Source organism: Peromyscus californicus, unplaced genomic scaffold (assembly GCF_007827085.1).
Source record: "Peromyscus californicus insignis strain IS unplaced genomic scaffold, ASM782708v3 Scaffold_11__1_contigs__length_118956290, whole genome shotgun sequence".
Taxonomy (NCBI): domain Eukaryota; kingdom Metazoa; phylum Chordata; class Mammalia; order Rodentia; family Cricetidae; genus Peromyscus; species Peromyscus californicus.
This window is the reverse complement of record NW_026294402.1, coordinates 30823314-30844567: the sequence shown is the minus strand read 5'-3', so window position 1 is coordinate 30844567 and position 21254 is coordinate 30823314. Positions and strand designations below refer to the sequence as shown.

At 42.8% G+C, this 21254-nt stretch overlaps 1 protein-coding gene and 1 non-coding gene across 5 annotated transcripts in view; both read right to left on the bottom strand.

Annotated features, from left to right (window-relative positions):
• The window catches only part of Cdon (cell adhesion associated, oncogene regulated), a 95275-nt gene that overhangs the window by 21365 nt on the left and 52656 nt on the right, over nucleotides 1–21254 (bottom strand). For all 4 annotated transcript variants that reach the window (XM_052756337.1, XM_052756345.1, XM_052756328.1 and 1 more), the window contains 8 exons: nucleotides 18768–19057; nucleotides 17734–17908; nucleotides 14809–14940; nucleotides 11550–11753; nucleotides 10604–10785; nucleotides 10035–10140; nucleotides 5246–5368; nucleotides 1623–1844 (listed from right to left, as the gene is read on the bottom strand). In XM_052756337.1, the coding sequence (XP_052612297.1) occupies nucleotides 1623–1844; nucleotides 5246–5368; nucleotides 10035–10140; nucleotides 10604–10785; nucleotides 11550–11753; nucleotides 14809–14940; nucleotides 17734–17908; nucleotides 18768–19057 (1434 nt within the window). The remainder of the gene's footprint in view (nucleotides 1–1622; nucleotides 1845–5245; nucleotides 5369–10034; nucleotides 10141–10603; nucleotides 10786–11549; nucleotides 11754–14808; nucleotides 14941–17733; nucleotides 17909–18767; nucleotides 19058–21254) is intronic.
• Nucleotides 13524–13688, bottom strand: LOC128105977 (U1 spliceosomal RNA). Its single transcript, XR_008216558.1, has one exon. It is a non-coding gene; the product is annotated as a U1 spliceosomal RNA (small nuclear RNA).

The window sequence follows — 21254 nt, the reverse complement described above, 5'->3', positions numbered from 1 at the left end:
TCTTTAGAGTGAAGAGTAGCCTGGAACATTGCATTAACTCAGACTCTGTTAATAGAAGGAAAAATTTATCAGGGAGAAATTACTCCCCAGGGAATAATGTGCAAAAGGAAACCATCCAAGTGATGGCAACAGTTAAGCAGGCGCGCTTAGACTCCCACACACTTCAGAGAGCTGCAAACAATGGTCAGAATACTGAGAAAAAAACCTTTAAACAGCAATAAGCAGCACTTTTAGGTAAAAAAGATGATGACATGTGTCCACTGGCCGGCTATTCAATAGTTCCTCTCATTACTGTGCATGCCGAGGTGTGAGGTACCAAAGGCAAAAAGGTGATCTATTCCTTATATTAAAAGCACTTGAGCAAATTCTGATTTCCAGAGGCACATCTGCCGGATACACTTAGAAAGAATCCTAGCATTGAAACTCTACCCATCTGGTGCCAGGTTCTTGCCAAGTGCTCTCCAGGTTTCTCCTGGTCCTGTGCTTTCCCCACAGGAGCATAGACTCCTGTACTAGCTTATCTGTGCTCCTTCAGAGCAGGCCATGATATCAGTTGATCAACATTGTTTAGCAAAGTGGCTGACAGGCAGAAGACAATGAGTTTCTTCTGGTGGCATAAATGGCTGAATAAACACTCCCATGATAATTTTCCATTTTGTAAAAATGTTATCATCACAAAGGAAAATGGCTTCTTATCAGATCAATCTTGCCCAGATAACCAGAACAATGCTTTACTATTCAACACACACATACAATTTAAAGTAAAGTGTTAGAGCCATTTAGAATAAGGCCCAATCAAATGGTCACAAGCTTGGCAGCCTGACATCAGCAATCCAGTCTGCCTCTTTTGGAAGGCAATGTCCAATCAAAATAGATGATTTTTTTTTCATGAGTTACTAACTTAAAAGGGGATAATATGACAATGGTCGCTATGGGTTTCCTCTTGCTTTTCTTTTATTTCCTTTTGGGCCAAACATCTCCTCACCAATAACCTGCTTGGCTGATAACCCTGCTTGATTTGGTTTTAGTGTTTCAAATGGTTGGGGACAAGAGAGGAAGGCTATTGGTATTGAAATAGTACCAGCATCAACCTTAGAATCACACCTCTTCCTTGATGTATTTGGGAGACAGTATGCTACTTCAGCGTTGTCTGGGTACAGCAGTTAGAGTCAGGCCCATGTCATTCCTGCTCATGACACCTACTGACAGTAACTTAAAGGCTTCACTACCTTCCTTTCCATCAAGCCATTTCCTGTTGACTAGCCTTGCAGCAGCATGGAGACGTTCCTACAGTGATTCCAGAACTGATGCTCCAAGCACTCATCCTCTTTGGTGGTCCAACAAAGCCAGGCTTTCCCAGCACCAAGACAGTTATTTACTCAGAGACCTGCTTAGCTTTGGCTTTGGTGTTTATTTCTATTGGGCAATTTAATTTGATGCTCCACTTACTTTGGCTGGCAGCATGAATGGTTCTAAAGCCACCCCCTCTGAGTGGAGAGTATCTAACGGCTTTCATTCCACGGCACAAACACACGAAAGTGTTAGGAATCAATATTTATTCTGACAATATTTTTTCTACCCATCTTTAGAAAAATACAAGGAAATACTTCTAAATGACTCACTCTGTATGGTGTTCTGTTGGCGACTCTTCCACAAACACAGCGCAATGAAAACCATAAGAATGAGGACCATAACACCAAGCACACAGCCAACGATGAGGTACAACATGTCACTGCTCCTGGCAGGGCTGGTTGCAGGCCCCATGTTCCCTCCATTTCCTGAAGAACTGGGAGGGGTACTCAAGTCTTTCATGGGATACTCTGAAGCGCCAGGAACACGTTTCACTGGATGAAATATTTAAAAAAAAAAATTAAGTCAGAGTGAATACAGAGTTTATGAAATGGACTCTCCGAAGGAGGTCTGGCTAGGAATGCCAGCTGGTCTGTTTACACTCCTTACAGAGACGATATGACCACCAATGAGTCACAAAAAGAAATCCAAAATTTGAATTCTGATCTGCCAGAGTTCTAGTCCACAAATTTTTGAGCAATTCTAAGAGCCAAGAAACATACAAATTGGTTTGACCCAAACAGCGGTCTGATGATCTGCTGAACTGTGCTTACAGAAGACTCCCTGGGTTGAAATAAAATACTTCAACTTATGGGCAGAAAACAAAAACAAAAACAAAAAACACAGAAAAGAAAACTCATTCTGCGCGATATCTTTTCCTCTGACTAAGACTTGGAGCTAGTGTTTTATTGTTCTACCATGTAAAACAGTAACATCAGACGATTAACTGCAAACTACTATAGCAACTACATATAATCCCAAAAAACCTCATGCATGCTTTAAGCATCCCCAACGAGGCCTACTAGAGTCCATGTAACCACGGTCCTCTTACCTACTTGATGAGGATTCTGGGCAGCTGTGATCACAAATGCTATTTAACAGGTGTGATACAAACCCCACTCTCCCCATCTGCAAGTCACATATTCTAATGGCTCCACATGTCATCGAAAAGTCCCGTTCTGCCATCAGCAGAGCACAGTGGCTGACAACACATTCTCTGGAGCCAGGATCCCCAGGTTTAAACTCAGACCTGCTTGTATCACTTTCACCTCCACAAACCTGTTCTGTGTTCAGAAAACGGAGACAAAAAAGAGCTCCATCTTAGGCTGTAACAAAAAGTGCTATGGTCTGAATTTGGCTGTCTCCCAACTCATGTAGACATTTAACCACCATGATAACAGCGTTAAAAAGTGAAACTGGTGATTAGGTAGTAAGGACCTTACCCCCACCAATGGATCAATGTCATTATTACAAGAGTGGGTTGGTCCTAAGAAAATGGGTATGAATATGGATCCTTTTGGTCTAGTCTCATTCACTTGCTCTTCTTCTGTGTTATGATATAGTACTGGAGGCCCCTGCCAAACTGTCAGCACGATGCTCTGACTGCCCAGCCTCCAGTCAAAAAACGTCCACTGGCTGTAAACTGCAGCTGCTAATGAGGGGTGCTATTCTGAACACAACCACATGACTATAAAACACATTATGGTATTGTCTCAGTCCCTTCCTTCTTTGCAGTGCTGGGGACTGAACACACCACTTGGGACATGTTAAGCAGGTTGCTTCCCTCTGAGCTACAACCCTATGCCAGTATTGTTTCACCTTGTGCCTGATATATATTTTTGTATATATATACATATATATATATAATTTTGTGTGTGTGTGTATATATATATGCATTCAGATACCCTTAGAAGCCAGAACAGCACTGGGTCCTCTGGAGCTAGAGTTATGCAAGTGTGACCCACCCAACATAGGTGCTGGGGACCAACTGCTGTGCTCTCCAGCCCTGTCCAGCAAGATTCTTAACGTCTCAGGTAAAGAGATGACATACTTCATTTGGTTATTCTGAGTATCCCAGCACTCTAGAAACAAGCAAGAAGTTCTCCTGAATGTATCACAATGCCTGCTTCAGGGAGGTACTCAGATATGTGGGAACCAAATGAAATTCCAGATTAGGTCCATGTGGACAGATGGTTAATGTGGATTTAATGGGAGAGGTTTTCAGCAGAAAGACACAAGATTGAGAATTTATAAGAGGAAACCTGAGCCTGGCTTTGCAATTCAATCTTGAGTCTCTGTTTCGTTTTTTTATTCATTTCCTTAACTCGAATAAAAACAATTACAGCAGACACTCAGGGCTAGCCTGAGTATTCAAAAACTTCCTTCTCCCATGTTACCTAAGCCTTCTTTAAAAAGGTCCTTTTAAAGGACTAGGGATAGAGCAGAATGCAAAGCCCTGGGTTTGAGCCCAACACCACATAAACCGAATATGATGTTGTACACCTATTATCTCAACATTCAGGAAGAAGGGCCAGAAGTTCAAGGCTACGTAGCGAGTGCAAGGCTAGTCTGGGATATATGAGACCCTGTGTAAAATGATGATGATGATGATGATGATGATGATGATGATGATGATGACGATAATAAACTTTTTAATAATCATTATCTTTTAAAAATAGGCATTACCAGATCTCAGCATGCCTACATGACTACATGTAAAGTCAGATCCCTGGCTGGCTATGAGCAGCGCTGCACTCAGGGCCCCACTGACACCCAGGAGAAGGCAGAGAGAAAAGAGAAGACACAGAACTTCCTAAATGAGCTCAGAGCTGGTTCCCTACTTCTCACTAAGCAATGCGACAACAGAGATCCCCAGCAGAGACTTTTGTGTTACAGACCATTGAGAAAAGTCCTAGAGAGGTATAAGGACTTTCACTTCTGCTTTATGAACATCCAGATTTACCGTTTCTTCTATTCCCATGTGGTGTCTCCTCCTTTTACAGGTCCTTTTATACTCTGTGTGTCAGCCGAGTTGAGAATGACAATTTAAAATCCATGACTACTATTTTAAACTTAATATAACACATAATTAAGCATGTAGCTAGTACAAGTATCTGTCCTTCCAGAAACTACTTTAAGCAGATTGCTGTGGCTTGAGTGTCCCTAGTCTTGGTCCCCAGTGTGGCCATGTTAAGAGGTAGTGGGACCTAAAAGAGGAGGAGCCTAGAGGGGGGTCCCTGGGGACCTGACTCAGAAGGGACTGCTTGAGTTCTTGTGAGGTCCTAGTTAGTTCTCATGAGGGAGCTGTTATAAAAGAACAGGCCTGGCCTGTCTGGCCTCCCTGGCCTCCTGGCTCGCTAGCTGATCAGTCCCTCTTGTGTGCACTCCTATCATTGTGATGCCACCTGTCACAGGTCCTCACAGAGCTGAACTGGCACTAGCTAGCATCATGCCCTTGACCTCAAGAGCTGTGAGCTAAACAACCCTCCTCTTTCCTTATAAAGTTCCCAGCCTCAGATGTTGCCTTTTTCTAACTGTAGCACAGGTGTCATACTTTTCCTTAATCTTCTATAGTTCTAATGATATTTCAATTTTCATAGAAAGTGGCTAGCAAATATTTCTACTCTCTTTGTGGAGAATAAGAAAAAAGAAGTGATTTATGTATGGTCACATGGAAAGTAATGGACACCACTAATGCTTATATAGACAATATTTTAGGTAAGTGCTGTAGCCAACACAAGGTATTTCTATGGGGCAGTCTAAATGCATGCATCTAAAAACTCATCCAAGGCAGAAATCTCCACACAGAAACATACCAATAATTCCAAGATATGACCGAGTGTTTGGGATTCTAACAATGGCCAGGGAGGAACCCAGACCTCCACACCTCTCATACCTTTGGTCTCGCAGATCATCACGTTGCTGAACTCACTCTCTCCACCTTCATTAAAGCACTGCATCTTAATGTCATAGGAGGTTTCCGGCTGCAGGTGACCAATTGTGTGCCACTGCTTTGAACCTAGAGAAGAGATAAGAGAGGCATGCTGTAGACACCACCCAGCCTTGATGACACCAATGTGCTTAGTCAGTGTTTTCAGGATGAGATTTATCAGCACCCCTCACCATTTTGTACAGCCTACGAGATAAAAATCTCCTCCATGTAAGTATCTTTTACTGCATCATGGATGAACAGCATTTCTACTAAGTGCAATGGAAAACAGGTAAAGAGATAAACTCCATTGAAGGGTAGCTGGTGTATTGGTAGCAATACTGACTTTTACTAAAAATTAGTAGCAAGTCTTTAATAAATATACATGCATAGGGAAATAACATCTCGAATCCTCATTTTAGCCCAGCAAGTCTGGCCACTATGCCCACCCACTAAAAAGCCATAGTGCAAACGAGATCGCAAACAGTGCCTGTATGACCCTGAGGGGACCAGCTGCAGGAAGGGCTTTCACAGAACTCTCATCCACTGCCATGGCCATATCACCAATGGCGGAGGATCCACAGAAGGCAAACTGCTATGGGGGCACTGAGCCGTTGTGCCCGAGGCCGCTGTCCTTTGGAGTCAGTCTGAGAACTGCATAAGTGTCTCCACTACTCGGATTCTGTTATCTGTGGCGTGCAGCCAACGTTTCATTTAGAAACACTCCCAAACTGAGCACTCCAGTGTAAATCACCCCACCCCCACCCCCGTTTTCACTTTCATGGATCTGTGACAAACTTTCATAAACAGGGACACTTTTGCCAGATTTAATTAACTCTTCAAGTACTCTTAATCCCGTTTAGAAATTGACTCTTCAAACTGTTTCCAGTGTTTCCTAGAAATCCAAGCATATACCACCAACTGATTTAAGAATTAATTAAAGGGATAGAAAAAACAAAAAACCCACACCACAGGCATAAGTCAAATCTGCTTGGCTGACAGGACCAGTATTATAGGCTCCTTTCTAATTCAACACAGACAAAAAGACTTCAGCCCCTTTCCAAGTCACCAGCACAAAACCCCTCATTCACACAGACGTGCATTTTACAGGAGAGAAAATTCGCTTGTCTAAGATCAACTGTCTCTGAGAGGTCTAGGGGTGGGTTCTAGAATTCCCTTGGACTTGTAAAGAGACTCCATCCCGCCTCTGAAAATTTTTTTAAACAAGGAACTAGTTGAAGCTGGAATGGGCCTATTTCTAAAATGCAAAGATCGCCCACAAGACTATTGCTCACTCTAGCTTTTGGGCTTCCCTGGTCCTACACCCATCTATTACATCTCTGTTACACCCAGGGCACTCCCTTCAGAGAACTAGTAACGGGGTTAAGCTTCTGACTGGTTTTTAGGAGAAAACGGTTACAATATAGACCTTCTTAGATTTGTATTTCACTGTTGTGTCCGATCTTTCCAATAGCAAAAACTACAGGTCGGCAAACAGAAGAATTTTTATCTTTGATAAATGAGATAGCTATGTGCACTGTTGTGTCTAAACCCATTCAATGAGTGTACACCCTCTGCTAAGCCTTGGGCTTAGAATTAGAGAGCACCATGAGCTTTATACACTGATTTATCTGGAACTCCTCTTAACAAGACAAAAATACTCTACACAAAAACACTGGCAGCCCGAGAACATTCGTAGTTTATCTAAATGCGGCAAAGAAAGCAGAAGATCTGATAACAGAAGAAATGTAAGCGTTCTTATTGTAGTCTTTATAATTGATTCAGTAAAGAGAGAAAGAGAGAAATGGGGGTAGGGAAGACCTAAATTTTGGATCAATACACACACAAGTAACCAAAATCTTTAAAGAAAATTTTAAGTATATGTTTTAAATGAGCATTTTGTTCCTGGATTTGAGAGAATAGACCAATAGCTCCAATTGCCACAGAAAGAATTTCAAATGAATAAACTTGAAAATAAGGAATAAGCAAATTACACAGCACAGTGGATCCCACTTAAACATCTAACTGCTCAGTGTGCTACGTTTATAAACAAGCTCGCCAAGAACCAGGGGAACTCCATCTGCGAGCACTGCTAGACACGGAGTGCTGCTGACCTCTCTGAGAGCCAGGCTCACACTCAGATCGCAGAGGTCTGCAACAGGTCAAAGATTCCTCTGAAGAGCACAGTGGAAAACTGTTAACCCACAGGGATTCCCAGAAAGTACAAGCAGGAAGGTGAGGAAGAGGGACAGACCCAGAGGCTACGTACGCCACTCACATCGGCTTTGTTTAGAGTCATCTTATGCCAAATGTTTAGCCAATGTCGAAAGTTTTAAAAATAAAAATCTGATATCCCCATACTTCGACATCATCTAAACTAAAACAAAGACTTGGACAGAACAAAATGCAGAAGTCATAATTACCTTTCTGTTTTTTTTTTTTTCTAACAGCCTTTTGATTGACAGAAAGTATGAATCTCAAGAGCCAAACACACCATGTGCAGTGCACTCAATGTTCACAAACCAAACACACCCAAGGCACAGATGTCTAGACCACCAAAGGCTTCCCACTCTCTCCTTATGTTCCTGGTGTTCACGTCTCTCCCTCAAGATGGCTACTGCTGACTTCTGAGAGCACAGAGTAAGTGTGCCACTAAAAATTACAGCAGAGAAGAACATTCCTTCATTCAAAATACAGTCGAGGGTAGCTACCCTACTAAGTATAAAAACCCAGACTGCAAAGATTTTATTAAGTTGCAAAACTAAGTCCACTGAATAAATACTAGAAGACATCCTACAGGAGCTAGAAAGATGGCTCAGCAGTGAGGCTCATTTTGTAGAGGACCTGGTTTGGTTCCAGTGCCTACACAGCAGCTTACAACTGATCCAGAACTTCAGTTCCAGGGAATCTGACTCCCTCTTCTGACCTCTGAAGGCATCAGGCACACACGTGGTACACACACAAACATACAGGGAAAATATTCATATATATAAGATAAAAAACAAACAAAATCTCAAAAAAATGCTGTAACGTTTGATATGATATAGCATACTTAAACTAATTTTTGTTTTGTTTAGTTTTGTTTTCGAGACAGGGTTTCTCTGTGAAGTTTTGGAGCCTGTCCTGGATCTTGCTCTGTAGACCAGGCTGGCCTCGAACTCACAGAGATCCGCCTGCCTCTGCCTCCCGAGTGCTGGGATTAAAGGCGTGCGCCACCGCCACCCGGCTAAACTAATTTTTTTAAACCTATGTGTTTAATGCCAGGAAGTCATAGGGTAAATCCTAGGCCTAGGGCAATTTTCTGACAAGATTTGCTATATGTATATGTATTTATGTATACAGGGATGTATGTATGAGTGCATGACATACATAACTCAGGGTCTAGCACATGCTAAGCACATGTTCTATCCCTGAACTACTATACATCCAACCAAGACATTCACTATTTCAAAAGATCAGAATCTTGGACTAAAAGCAGAGCTTGGAAGAAGTTTTCCTCCCAAACCAAGAAACGCATGTACGATATTACCAAGAGGAGAGCATCTGGTTTGTACCTGATGCTTCCAAACTCGAGGAACCTGTCACCTTGTGAGGGAAGCTAGACATTTACGTTAGACAATTCTTCCCTATATCATGTCCTTAGGACCACCTGTCTCGACTGAAGCAGCCCCCTCCCCCCTGCACGAAGGCCTGCACGCAGCTCTCCTGCTGCTCCTGTTTCCAGCGCAAGCACCACCAGACACGCCACTGCTCTTATTTTGGACTCCATTCACAAGCCCATCAATCCATCTGATACCAAACGCCTCATCACAGAAGGGGCTGGGAACACAGCAGAGGGAAGAAAGATCCATGTCCAAAGGAAGTTGATATTTAGTAAGAGAAACATATCATTTCAAACACTCATACTCACATATCTAGACTTTGATTAAATGTTATGAAATAAACATGAAGGGTGTATTTGGGTTAGAACTCCAGGGAAGATCTGGTCTGGGGAAGGGGCATGTGAAGTCCCAACAGAGAAGAGTGAGAATACGCATGCAAAGTGTTAGGAAAGGGGAACGGGGGTGGGGGGGTGGGGGGTGGCAGGAACAGTTGTGCACCAAGGACCTGAGGCTGGTGTCAACATCTCATGAGAAAAGATGCAAAAGGCATGGCTGAGGGTACAGATGGGGCCAAGTGGGTCACAGCAGCCATCAGGCCACAGGCAACATTCTAGATTGTTCTAGATTTAAATGCAGCAGAGGAGCAGTGTTAGTACCCTTCACACCTGGGCTGTTTCTTATTTCCCAATATAAAACACTCCAACTTCTCAACATCACTAAAGGTTGGTAATACACTTAAGATGTGATCAGCCTAGTGAACAGGTCTACAAACTAAGGAGAGTTTCTTTTTTTAATGTAGTAAGAAGTTGCAACTGATTTATACATTCAGGTCACTGGTCATTAAAAAAAAAGTCAATTTTTTTTTTCAGATGAACTACTAACAAGTCATCCTCTCCATGCTTTTATACCTGACTCTGCAACAAAATCAGGGCACTATAATATATGTGTGTGTGTATGTATTACATGTGTATATGTATATATGTACAGCGAGAGAGAGGGAATTGGGGAAATTGGGTTTCACTGGAACAAAGTGAACAGCATAAACCAGCTCATTTCTAACTCACGTCATGTTAGCCTGTGACGATGGCTCCTGATGTTTAGCCCCTCCCCATAACAGCACTTTCTCGGGGGCTCCAGCTTACCACGGGACTCACCTTCAACAACATCCCTCTTGTAATCACTGTCATTGTCACTGTCTGTTGGCCGGTAGTAGATATAAAATCCTTGAATGGGAGTGTTATTGTTACTTGACGGAATATACTAGGAAACAGAAGCAAAGACTTGTCAAAGGCAAAAATAAGAGTAATCTCCAAATTTCCTCGTCTGTACGGCAATGTTTCTCTAGCTTTGTTTTGCAATATGTATAGTGGCCATTTTCTAACCTGATTCGGAGATATTCAAAGGTATATGACCATTTATCATATTGCAGGACTAAACAAAAATAAAACAGTATACACTTCACTAGCTTCAAAACTAAATGTACACTTGGTTCAAAAAGAATACATCATAAAGTGTCAATTAAGTTAACAACATTTGGATGAGGGCAAAATAAAAACGATAATTCCATTTTAACCCTGTCTCTTAGAATATGTGCTCTAGACAAACACCAGTGCCCTTCTACGTCCCCACAATTAAAAGTTCAACAACTGGCTGCCCGTAGCATCACATCGCGAGCACATTACGCTGACAGGAGATCTCACTGAGAAGATGTCCACTCACGTACCGTCCACTTTAGCATGATTTGAGAGTCGCTGACAGCCTCTGTGTATGCGATGTGAGGTCCAGCTACTGGGCGGTTGGAGAAACGATTTGGGAAGCCAGCCACCTGGTAAGGCCGGGATGCTGAGCTCCGAAAACTCTCACCATAATGGTTGATAGCAATGACCCTAAATTTGTATGTTGAACCTGGGAGATGGGGCAAAATCAAAACGTTTTAAACTATAAAAACCTGTAATGATGTTGTGGTGCATCTAAAGAATAAGATAAAATCTTGAAGTGAGTGTCCTCATCACTCAAATACAATCACTGGAAGATTTTCAGTCTAGAAAGTGTCACTTGGTTCCAACACCCATATCTAAAACTGTTGTTTCTTCTCAACTAACTGCATCTGTTCCCCCACGACATACAGTTAGACACAGACATCTGGTACATCTGTGAATATTTAAAATTCCAGGAGCTAAAGTGGTCCTGAGCCCCCCAAAAAGAATAAATTTATTCACACTTTTTTCTCCTTTTTAATAGTCTCAAGGTTTGGGGGTGAATGGGATTAGAGAAACAACTTAAAATCCAGAAATGAAATGGTTAAGGGGTGGTGATGTGGCTCAGTGGTAGAGTGCTTGTTTCACATGCACAAGGCCTTGGCTTCAATCTCCACCACTAAAACAACATCAACAGCAACACAAATAGTTAAGCAAAGTATGATACACTTACAGAGTTGGATATAAAATGAGGGATGCAAAACTGTATTTATGACAAGACTCCAGGGCATATAAAGACATAGAGAAAAACAAAAGACTAGAAAGAAATATACCAAAACATAAACCCTGTCTATGGGTGGGTTATAGTTCAGATAACTTATTCTCTTCTTCATATTTTCTTTACTTTCAAATTTTTCTACAATAAGCATTTGTTACCTCAAAAAATAGCAAATAAAAAAAAAGTATTATTACCTGGTTCTAAACTACGAACTTCCACAGAAAGTTTGGAAGGAGGGATATCTTCAGCGGCCACCAGCCAGTCACTAGTCCTCATCCGTTTATATTCCACCTTGAAGGCAGTGATTGGAGAACCGCCATTCGCCCGGGGAATCCAGGTGACATAGACGGAGGTCTCCGATGCCGTAGAGATGGTAGGCCGGTCTGGCGCCTCTGGGACTGAAAATTGGAACATTTATTTCACCATCGCCACAGTGCCAGAGGCAGGAATAACCCCAAAGCACTATGACGGGTAAATCCCAAACCCTGTGTTAAAGGTCCCTCATCAATTTTTTTGTCATAGCTAATAATATTACAGCCTGTCTCCCTGTCCTCTTTAAAAGCTAATGGGAAATAAAATGTACAGGAAAGGAAATACAGGAAACTGGAAAGTCGAATGATTACAGATATGATAATTAACTCACAAAGAATGAAAGTTAATGAATATGATCGTTTCTGCTATTCTATTTTAGATGTATGACTAAAGCTGTGTGCAAGTAATTATTTGATTTTGGTTATGATATGTAAACAATTCTCACAAACGTTTTCTTATTTGAAATGTTTTCCAAATTACATAAAACAAACCCAACAACCTACTGATTGTTATACTAACTGTTACGATTACCCTCCTTGAATATGCCTCAAAGGCTTCAGGAATTGCTGCTTTTGAAACACAGCCTGTCAGCACATGCACAGATGAACCAGGACAAAATCAATACTAACAAGGTAACAAGGGAAGGAGAGGATGCGAGGGAGACAGGAACAGAGCCACGGAAGGACGAGGACACAAACACAGAAAAGTGGGTGAGAGATCATGTCCCACTACCACAAGGCGCAGGTGCTGTCCTATGTCACAGGTTAGGACTAGACCCTGTGGCAGATGGGAAACACTGGGAGTGAGGCCACCGGCACTTAAATGGGGGACCTAACTTCCTTTGCTGAGCAAGCAGGCTGGTGGTTGTAAGTGGCTTCCTTCGTGATTCCTACAAGGACGGCCCACGGAATAGTTACACTGAACCCCAGTAAACTGCCACTCTGCTTCCACATTAGCCACCTGTGAAGTCTGTGGACATCCCAGGAGGCCAGTGGGTCTTTCGGATGCTGACAGTGAGTTGCTAAAGCTGGACATAGAAGGCTGACCTGGGCCACGATATTGGTGAAGCCACTAACGAAGCTGTATCTTTCTCCTGGGTCCATGCCTCTCAAGCAACTTGTTTGATCCCAGAATCATTTTAACTCTCATTTCTAAGGCATATGAAGGAAGTCACATTGAACATGGTACTTGTGTGCAGAAAACCAGGGTGTTTTACAAAAGAAATGGCTTATGGAATAAACAGAAGAAGGCATTAGCAGACAACTGCAGGTGATACTTACTGTATTCCTTTCCACTAGAAAGCAATGGAAAGAAACAGAATGAGCAGAAATGTTAATGCGGGTCTTTACTGAAAATCAAGCGACTTTCTCAGTATGACTGTGCAAGGTTCAAACTCACCAAATGCCACAGGTCAAAGAAGAAAGAAGGTCACTGAGGAGAACATGTCTACAGAGAAGAGCACACTCAGTCTCTTTCACACGGAAGCTGCACTGGGAAGACGTGGATTCCCACAGCAGCTCCACCACTGTCTAGCCCACTGAGACCTCAGCACATCAGTTACCTCATCTGGGAAGCAGACAGGCTCCCCTCCTCAAGAAGCAGTTGTAAACAGCAAACAAATCATTTCCTATGTGTATTTCAGTTTGGAGAATTCCAAACTCACAATCTTCACCTCCAATCTTTTCTCAACCATCCACCTTTTAAATGGTCCCGTGTGCCCACACCCGAGCGAGCTTCCTCCCTGTCGTTCAACGTAGATCCGGTCACCCTAGCCTCAGCTCTGCCCTCCCTCTTTCATATTTCTCTAGGTGCGTCTTTCGAGTTTCTTCCTCTTTAAAATCCTTTAGGGCTTTTTTGAAGGGGTAGCATGAATGCAGTCCCCCACTACCACAAATTATATAGTCAAGTTCCTAGAATTTTGGGAAATCATAGGGGCCAATACATCCAAAGTATAATAAAGGAATTTCATCCTGGGGAGACCATCTTCATGATCCTGGAATCTCCCTTTCCAAGTTAAGTACTAGGACTCTTGATAGCTTCTAGGAAAAAGATTACATCTTTAAAATGTCTTATTTTATTTTATTTATTCATTTATTTATGTATGTATTTATTTATCATGGGTAGAGAGGCATATGACACAGCACAGGTGTGGAGGTCAGAGAACAATTTGCAAACTCCATTTCTCTTCTTTCACCAGGTGGGTCCCAGAGGTCAAAGTTGGGCTATCAGGCAATGTGTCCCCACTCACTGGCCGAGATCACACTTGTAAGTGTGTCATATAAGACATGGGCACCTACCTGCTTCCTTACACTATCATCATCTCCAACAACAATAAATAAGTCACACTAAATAACTGAATGTAACATGTCATCTGTCCATCTGCATAAGGTATCTTTGCCTTTCCTGCTCCTTCATCTGGAGGCATCATTCTTGTCTTCTGAGGCTTAGCTCAAGATGCCGAGCAACTGTGTGAACCGCTATGTGCCCTCCTTTGTATCAGGGTGAGTTGAGTATCTCTCCTGAGGGTCCATGTCACCAGGAGCATAAGCATGAGCAGAATGGACAAGCTGGCTGTTACTGGCATGCCTGTGTACACTATCCATCCTACTGCTTGCTATGGGCTTAGCTGCCTCTTCTGTTTTTAGCAGTTAGTTTCCTGGTGTGTGTGTGTGTGTGTGTGTGTGTGTGTGTGTGTGTGTGTGTGTGTGTGTGTGTGTGTGTGTGTGTTCAGATGTCTGTATCACCCACTGTGCTTTAGATCCTTGAGAGCAAGGATTATTTTTATCTCTGCTGTGCTGGCAGTCAGTAACTTCTACATGTTGGGTTAAGGAACTAGTAAAGTATTCGCTTTTACTCTCATAAAGCTGGTAGTCATGTAAGTACTGTGCAAAAGGTAACTGAAAAGTAGCTCTGAAGTGGAAGTCCTGTAAGGTTCAACTTCAGGCCTAAACACATGCACACATGTACACCACACACACACACACACACACACACACACACACACACACACACACACACACACACACACAGTAGCTCTTCGGGGAGAACATAACCTAAATAACAAATGTCCCATTCTGTCCTATCTCCCCCAGTGAAACAGGACACTGACATTTATAAACAAACAAGATGAAGATTCTTTACCTCCACTATGCCTAGAGGAATCCGTAAGCACAACTCCAAAATTGCTGTTGGAAGTCTCTGAAATAACAGGACGCTTAGGGATGCCCACAGGTGGAAAGGATGCCTGGGTGTTTTTTGACGATGCCATTTTTTCTGTAAAGTATTTTTTAAAAAGCAATAAGCTTATATATGTGAAATAAAAACAAAACAAAAAATGACTATGAGCCGTGACTAGCTATTAAGATATATATGTCTGTGTCTAAACGCAATTTCACCCCCCCCCCCCCCCACAAGCTTAGCTGATGTAAGAACTAGGACAAAGTTGCTTGGTCTTTCTGTAGCATCATTAAAAGAAAGCTAAAATGTGTCTTTCTTCGTGGTACTATTGAACTGACACATGGAAAACACAACTGTGACTGTTGGTTTGGATGTAAGCTTGCCACAAGTTAGAACCACCTGAGAGGGGAGCCTTGAGTGAAGAACTGTCCTGCCTGCCTTAACTGCTGTGGAAGACCCACCCCAGGCCTCTGGCAGCAGACCAGACTTGCTCACTTGGCTTCCCTTTGCTGCAGATTGGTTCCCCCAGCTGCTGCTGTTGCTCATCCAGGGTTTCCAGTCCCCATGGCTGACTGAGGGCAAACAGCTCTCCAGGAACCTTCCAGGTCTGCAGCACCAGACTGGGACCACTGAGGCACCAAGCCTCCCAGACTAAGCAAGTAGCAGGTTGTTGGCTCTCCAGCGAGAGACAGCCACTGTGGGACTGCTCCGACAGCTGAGGCCCTGGGCCTCAAAGACCAAGCACCTTCCGAGGTTCTTAGCCTCTCAGCTGTGAGACACTGTTGGCACACTTAATACGAGTCAGTTTAAAAGTCATGTCTATGTCTGTCTATGTCCCTCTCTGTCTATGTCTATGTACATCTCGGCCTATGTCTGTCTATGTGTATATGTATATGCATGTTTATGTCTATGTATGTGTATGTTTGTCTATGTCTCTCCATGTGTACCCATATGTGTATATATATGTATGTGTATGTCTATCTGTCCACGTGTATTTATATGTGTATATGTATGTGTTTGTCTATATGTGTACATGTATATCTATGTCTACGTACTTGTATTGGTTCTGTACCTCTAGAAAACCTTGACTAACACAACAACATGAGCAGGAAAGCCAATGAGGACTTGAGCGAAGGTTCTGATTTTCCTTTTTGCTGCAGATATTCGTTCCAAAATAATATTCACAATTAAGGAGCTTCATTAAGTTGTTTTCCCACAGAAAAATGCCATGCTAACTTTTAATGTTTCAACAAGCAAAAGTGAAATTTGGTTTTGTTGTTTTTTTAGTTTTTAAACAGAAACAGCTATTCAGCAGTTATAGGTCAGACTATAAATAACTAGGACTAAGTGGTGAAAACTAACTGAACATTAATTTAAAATGGGAAGTACTCATTTCTGCCCCACAGTGAGTCAATGAAAGTCTTTTCCCAAAGGCACCGGATGAGTCCTTCCCAATCCTCTGAGGCCATTTCTCTTACAGCACTGTGTTGTGGAATATTTGTTTAACTATGTAAAGATGTGTTGCTGTTTTGCCTGGCCTGCCTAAGGTACCTGATTCTAATAAAAGGTACCTGGTCTAATAAAAAACTGAATGGCCAATAGCAAGGCAAGAGGTATGGGTGGAACTTCAGGGAAGGGAGGGTAAGTAGGAGGAGGAATTTAGGTTTAGAAAGAAAGAAAAGGAGATGATAGGGAGACACCAGAGGCTAGCCAGACAGGCACAGAAGAAGCAGGAAAGTAGGACATACAGAATGAAAAAAAGGCAAAACATAGATTAAAAGAAACAGGATAAATTAAATGAAAAGAGCTAGTGGAACAAGCCTAAGCGAAGGTTGAGCGTTCATAATTAATACTAAGTCTCCATGTCTTTATTTGGGAGCTGGTTGGAGGCCCAAAGAAAATTCCAGCTACAGCACTGGGGTAGAACCTGCTTCTTCAGGGATCCCCCTCCACCTCTGAAGTATGTCCCTGTATTTAGACCACTCCAGCATAGTGTCTTCCACCTGGACTCCCCTCACAAGCTGTTCATCAAGAAGATCCTTCTGGAATTCTGTCATGATACTGCTCACATTGTCTCTTTTCTCTGTCCTACCCTCCTTCATTACACTTGACTCCATAACTCCAGCCCAAACATTCAGCTCCTCCTTTCTCACTGGGCGTCACCAGCAAAGCCTTGTCAAGTTCCACGGAGTGATGTGTGACCCAGCCATACTGTCACACACACACACCCAGACATCTTCCCTCCTTGCTCCATCACAGAAGCCCCTTTGGTGTTTTTAGTGTGCACACCAAGCACTTTCTTTCTGCTGATGTATAAGGCTTTTTACTTCCCCTTCTTTAAACATCTCACTGCTAATCCTGACCATATCCCTAGCCACCTACTTACAGTAACTCCAACTCAGAGTCCATCCCTGAAGTTACTTCTTTGTTAACACCACCCCCTAAGGTGCTTAGAACTTGGCTGTATGCTCCTCCCATCTAGAACATGGACTCCATAAGGACTAGCTTTGTCTATTTTCTGTACTGCCAATGCATGAACAGCATTTCTTAAGTCCCAGAATCAAGTTGGATTTTGTCTGGAACTGTTATCCGAGTGTGCACTTTACCTTCCTCATCAGAGTGTAAGCTCCACTGGGCTGGATCTCAACCTGACTACCTCTGACACACCTGCTTTGCCCATCTTAATGCTGCTGATCATGAACTTGCAAAAGTACGTATGGATTATTACAATGGAATAAATAATACAACCCCTTAAGTGTAGTCTCCAAAAGGTGCTACAGTATGCATGTGTAACGGATTTTATATCTTAGGATTTCTACTGTCCAGTGGGTTTATACTGGTAAATTGACGTTAAGTAACCAGTTTACTCTGACAGAAGATGGCACTCACCTTTGCTGGTCCGGAAGGTAAGCATGGCAGGCTGCCCTTCACCGGCTGCACTTCTAGCCACCATCAACACTTCATACAGACTTGACGGCTCCAGCTCAGTTAGATGCAGCTCATTTTCACTTCCTGGGACACGAACCGTGTGCCAGCTGCCCACTGCACCAGTACCATCATCCAGCTGCTCAAGAGAATCCCAGAATAATGAGAGATGGAGGACAGGAAACCTTTCTTCCCAATCACAAAAATCTAGTATTCATTTAATTTAATTTAATTCTAGAGGAGTTTGCAGAAGTGATGTATTATTGTAAGCAAGAGATACATTTGTCTTATGGAATGTATTACTCTCATTAAATTAGAGGGGTTTTTAAGTTTTGCTTTAATACAAACCTGCAGAGGAAAAGTATCACCCAAAGAATCAACAGATGAGGCCCAAGCATGATGAAAATAAATAACCAAACCATTTAAGGCTCTAGTACCACTAAGAGGCCAGCCTACAATGTGACAGTCACAGACAATGCCAGAGGGCCTTGCTCCAACAGGTACCCTTTATTTGACGAGTATTCTACCTTCTTAGCAAAGGAGAGAACTAAGGTTTTCAAAGTAGTTTACAGCATTTGATGCCCAGTGGATTAAAACAAGAGGTTTCATTAGAACACAGTAAGTGACGGGGCTAGAGGTAGAGCTCAGTGGTAACCTCTAGCCTAGCTTGAAGCCTTGAGTTCCACCCCCAGCACAGGGTGGGAGGGAGGGAATGAGAGAGGGGGAATGTTATGGTTACTTTGGATTCACACGTCTATTTGGGGGAAAAAATACTTCATTCATATGGTTTCCTAAGATCTGTCAATCTAGCATGACTGATGGAGATACCTCTGACAAACCTAGTCTAGAACACTCACCTTTCTACCCTCCCACAAATGTGAAACATAATAAGCAAATGTTACACACACACACACACACACACACACACACACACACACACACACACACACACACAGGGCTAAGGAATGAGAAAAGAAAAATGAATGGAAAGGCTTTACCTTTCGGTACTTGACGAAATAGGCATTGATGGGCAGTCCGCCATCCCTCCCTGCCCTCCACACCAGGTTGTATGTATCTGGCATGTGGGTCTGTGGGGGGCTCAGGATGTTAGGAGCATCGGGGACGGAGGCATTTTTCTCTGCTGGCAATTCCACTCCACTGGAATGCACCTTCATTGGGAATAAGTTCAGCAAGCTAGACTCAGAACCATCTCTTGGGTCCCGTTCATCATTCTGAGTAGCTTCAGAAGGTGTGACTGACTCTGCTTTTGTATTTGTCTCGAAAGGAACTGCATAGAGGGGGAGAAGAAGAAGGGGAGACAGGTTGAAGGAGTTCACTTTTCCAGCATCTTCTACCCAGTTCATATCAGTGCTCAGGCTGACATTATGAGCACAACTTGAATCCCAGACATGAAACAAGCAACATTTCACTGTGTCGTTCACAGTGACATCTAACTTCTATTGTCAATCTGTCTACTCATTGGAAAGCAGAGGGATTGTTTGGAAAAAACCAGTAGCATGACGTAATAGTTGACTAGTGAAAGTACTTTTATTTTTACTTAGCTCTGTATTAATACTCAGTTTTTGCAGTCACCATTTACACAATAGATAGTGCATTCTACTGTGAGCAAAGTGACAGAAGAAGAACATGGGGACAGTGGGATGGCTCAGTCGACAATGGCAAGAGCCTGACAACCTGGGTTCCATCTCTAGACCCACAGAGTAGATGAGAACCGACTCTTACAAGTCACCCTCTGACCCCAACATGTGCACCATGGCATGCACACCCATCTCCACATGAACAATAAATAAATGTGGTAGGTTTTGTTTGTTTGTTTGTTTTTAATAGTCAGCCACCCCCTGGGAAACTAGTTTCCAAAGTTACTTCCCAGAATTCCCACTTACGCAGTACCCTCCGCCCTGAATCTCAGCTTAAGCTTTAGGGAGCCCTGGTTCTGCTTTTACTTTGGCCCTTAGGGTCTGGCTGCCCCACAGACACGCGTCAGTTGGCCTCGTGTGGAGATTTCACAGACAGAAATGGAGATGAGGGTCTACTTCCACCAACGCCCACAGGAAAGTGAAGCTACCTGGGCTGTGTCCTCTTATCATAGTCAAGTTACAAATTACTGACCCCAAGCAAGGCAAAAGCAAGAATATCCCAGCTGCATCTGGCTAACTAACAGAATAGGATGGGATGGGATGGGATGGGATGGGATGGGATGGGATGGGATGGGATGGGATGGGATGGGATGAAAGAATAGGATAGGATAGGATAGGATGGATAGGATAGGATAGGATAGGATGGATAGGATAGCATAGGATAGGATAGGATAGGATAGCATAGGATAGGATAGGATAGGATAGGATGGATAGGATAGCATAGGATAGGATAGGATAGGATAGCATAGGATAGGATAGCATAGGATAGGATAGCATAGGATAGCATAGGATAGGATAGGATAGGATGGATAGGATAGGATAGGATAGGATAGGACAGGATAGGATAGGATAGGATAGGATAGGATAGGATAGGATAGGATAGCATAGGATAGGATAGGATAGGATAGGATAGGATAGGATAGGATAGGATAGGATAGGACAGGACAGGATAGGATAGGATAGGATAGGATAGGATAGGATAGGATGGATAGGATAGGATAGGATAGGATGGATAGGATAGGATAGGATAGGACAGGATAGGATAGGATAGGATAGGATAGCACAGGATAGGATAGCATAGGATAGGATGGATAGGATAGGATAGGATAGGATAGGATAGGACAGGACAGGACAGGACAGGATAGGATAGGATAGGATAGGATAGGATAGCATAGGATAGGATAGGATAGGATAGGATAGGATAGGATAGGATAGGATAGGATAGGATAGGATAGGATGGATAGGATAGGATAGGATAGGATAGGATAGGATAGGATAGGATAGGATAGGACAGGACAGGACAGGATAGGATAGGATAGGATAGGATAGGATAGGATAGGATAGGATAGGATAGCATAGGATAGGATAGGATAGGATAGGATAGGATGGATAGGATAGGATAGGATAGGATAGGATAGGATAGGATAGGATAGGATAGGATAGGATAGGATAGGATAGGATGGATAGGATAGGATAGGATAGGATAGGATAGGATAGGATGGATAGGATAGGATAGGATAGGATAGGATAGGATAGGATAGGATAGGATGGATAGGATAGGATAGGATAGGATAGGATAGGATGGATAGGATAGGATAGGATAGGATAGGATAGGATAGGATAGGATGGATAGGATAGGATAGGATAGGATAGGATAGGATAGGATGGATAGGATAGGATAGGATAGGATAGGATAGGATGGATAGGATAGGATAGGATAGGATAGGATAGGATAGGATAGCACAGGATAGGATAGCATAGGATAGGATGGATAGGATAGGATAGGATAGGATAGGATAGGACAGGACAGGACAGGACAGGATAGGA